Source organism: Cyphomyrmex costatus, unplaced genomic scaffold, assembly GCF_001594065.2.
Source record: "Cyphomyrmex costatus isolate MS0001 unplaced genomic scaffold, Ccosl1.0 scaffold1466, whole genome shotgun sequence".
Classification (NCBI taxonomy): Eukaryota; Metazoa; Arthropoda; class Insecta; order Hymenoptera; family Formicidae; genus Cyphomyrmex; species Cyphomyrmex costatus.
Window position 1 is genome coordinate 18,234 of NW_017275464.1, and position 2,175 is coordinate 20,408.

At 41.1% G+C, this 2,175-nt stretch overlaps 1 protein-coding gene across 1 annotated transcript; it reads right to left on the bottom strand.

Moving 5' to 3' along the window:
* Positions 1 to 702: 702 nt before the first annotated feature.
* LOC108783293 (uncharacterized) lies at positions 703 to 1,614 on the bottom strand. Its single transcript, XM_018551834.1, has 3 exons — positions 1,383 to 1,614; positions 948 to 1,211; positions 703 to 893 (listed from the first exon to the last, which is right to left on the bottom strand). The coding sequence occupies exons 1-3, from the start codon at positions 1,612 to 1,614 to the stop codon at positions 703 to 705; spliced, it is 687 nt and encodes a 228-aa protein (XP_018407336.1).
* Positions 1,615 to 2,175: the final 561 nt, after the last annotated feature.

Sequence of the window (2,175 nt, forward strand, 5' to 3'; positions counted from 1 at the left end):
AGTCTATTACTTGATGTTTACACACACACACACACACACGGGGGGGGGGGGGGGGGGATCGGCCCCCTCTGCCGCACCTTCTCCGTCGATAGAGGTCTCCTCCAACAGTACAATCAAATCAACAGTACAATCAGAGAAGTCGTGTGCTCCTTTGAAGAGGGTTGGCTTCCCTTTTCTATATATTAACCGACAGTGGGTGCTAATTTATGGGGTGATTTTTCGGTTCAAGGGGGTGAGCACAAAAATCTCGTTGTGCATATTTTGAAAGCACATAGTAGTAGCAGTAGTAAATAAATGCAGGTGGGCTTTATTAGCCTTCTAACGCGACTTATATCCATAAGGATCCATTGTCGCTCCCTGCTTGTTCCGTAGGTCATCCAGTCGAGCCTAGCCTCGTGTCACTTACTAGACTTATTAGACTGCTGACCTTCGCATTTTCTTTAGATCCTTGGGTGTCATAAACATGTGTCCCCAGGATTTATATCTTTTACAAGCGAGTGCAGGGCATCGGCACAGTAGATGCAGGTTGTCCTCGCTTTCTTCTCCACATAACCGGCATTCTTTCTGCTCTGCCAGTCCTAGGTTGAATAGATGTGCTCTAAGGGGCATGTGTCCTGTCAGGAGGCCTAAGCTGCTCCTTAGTTTTGCTTTTCCCATTGCCAGCAATTCTCTGGTTCTTGTTGGTTTTGGAAATCTCTTGAGTTATTTGACTCGTTTACAGCCCTCTGCTTCCTTCCAGGAGTTCGAGTGCTCCCATTTCAGCCACTCTTTGATCGTTTTTGTTACAGCTGAAAATGGGACCCCGATGATCTGTTCAGTTGGGACCTTTTCAGTACCCAGCTTTGCCAGTTCGTCCGCTCTCTCATTTCCAGGTATACCCTGATGTCCAGGTACTTATACTAATGTTACTTGGTTTGTTATCCCTAGTGCTATGAGTGCTTGCATACAGTCCCATACCACAGATGATTCTGTGGAGGTTCTTGTAAGTGCTTCAATAGCTGCTCTGCTATCTGTGTAAATGTATATTTGTTTTCTGCTTTTCCCCTTTAATAGGAGTTTCGCACATTTTAGGATGGCCAGCACTTCAGCTTGAAACACTATGGCCAGCTCACCCATTGGTATGCTTACCTCATGGTTAATATTGAGCTCATACGTACCTGTTCCATATCGACCGTTTGCTCCTGATATATCCGTGAACCAAGTGTCTACATCTGGATTGGTTTTGAAGTTATGTTTGCTCCAGTCCTACCTAGTCGGTATTTGAACTTTAAAAGTCTTCACCAACTAGTGTCTTCTGGGAATCGTATCTTGTCTTAGATTGAAAGGGTGTTTATCGGAAAGTCCCAGTCTGATGTGTCCACTCCTGGTTTCCTTCCACTCACCTTGACATTTTAATCTGTATGCTATTTGCCTGGCTGTATATTTGATCATCTGGTTTAGGGGCGGAATACTGAGTGCTACTTGTAGCGCCTCAGTTGGTGTAGTTTTCATGGCCTCTGTTGTAGCCCTCAGGTATCCTCCCTGTAGGCTTTTGAGCAGGTTCCTTGCCTCCACCTTTTCCGCCCTTGACCACCAGACCACTGCTGCATACGTGAGTCTTAGTAACAATACCATCTTGTATAACCATAATAGTGGAGTGCAATTATTTTTTGACTTTGCAAAAATTCCTTACAAAGTAAACTTTGCGGATATCGCTTCATTAGCTTATCAGAAATAAAGAAAAAAATAGTTTACCTCTTTAAGTAGTGTGCGTTTTTTTTTATTTAACAAAATAACCTCAAAAACGTTTTTTGCAAATAACTTTTAAATAAAGCAATAAACAATAAAAACAATGCCACCAATGTAAAGAGCAGAAAATTTCACATAAAAAATGTTAAGAAAGTTTTTTTCTAAAATCATAATTGTACGACGTAGAATTTTTTCAATATGTTGTGATTTCGTTAACGACGCAGAGTAGCGCCGAGTGCAAAGCCCTCGCACCACAGATATAATTGTTTTTAATATCCATATAGGTAAAAAAATATTTTTACCAACAGTTGATTTTAATTAAATATACTTCAAACTAAACGTTAAGTATATTTGAAATGTATAAATAATATTTTAAATTTATTACTACGTCGACCCGCCATCAGAGGTCTATAGATATTCGCTAAGATTCTCGCAAGTGCTTTGATA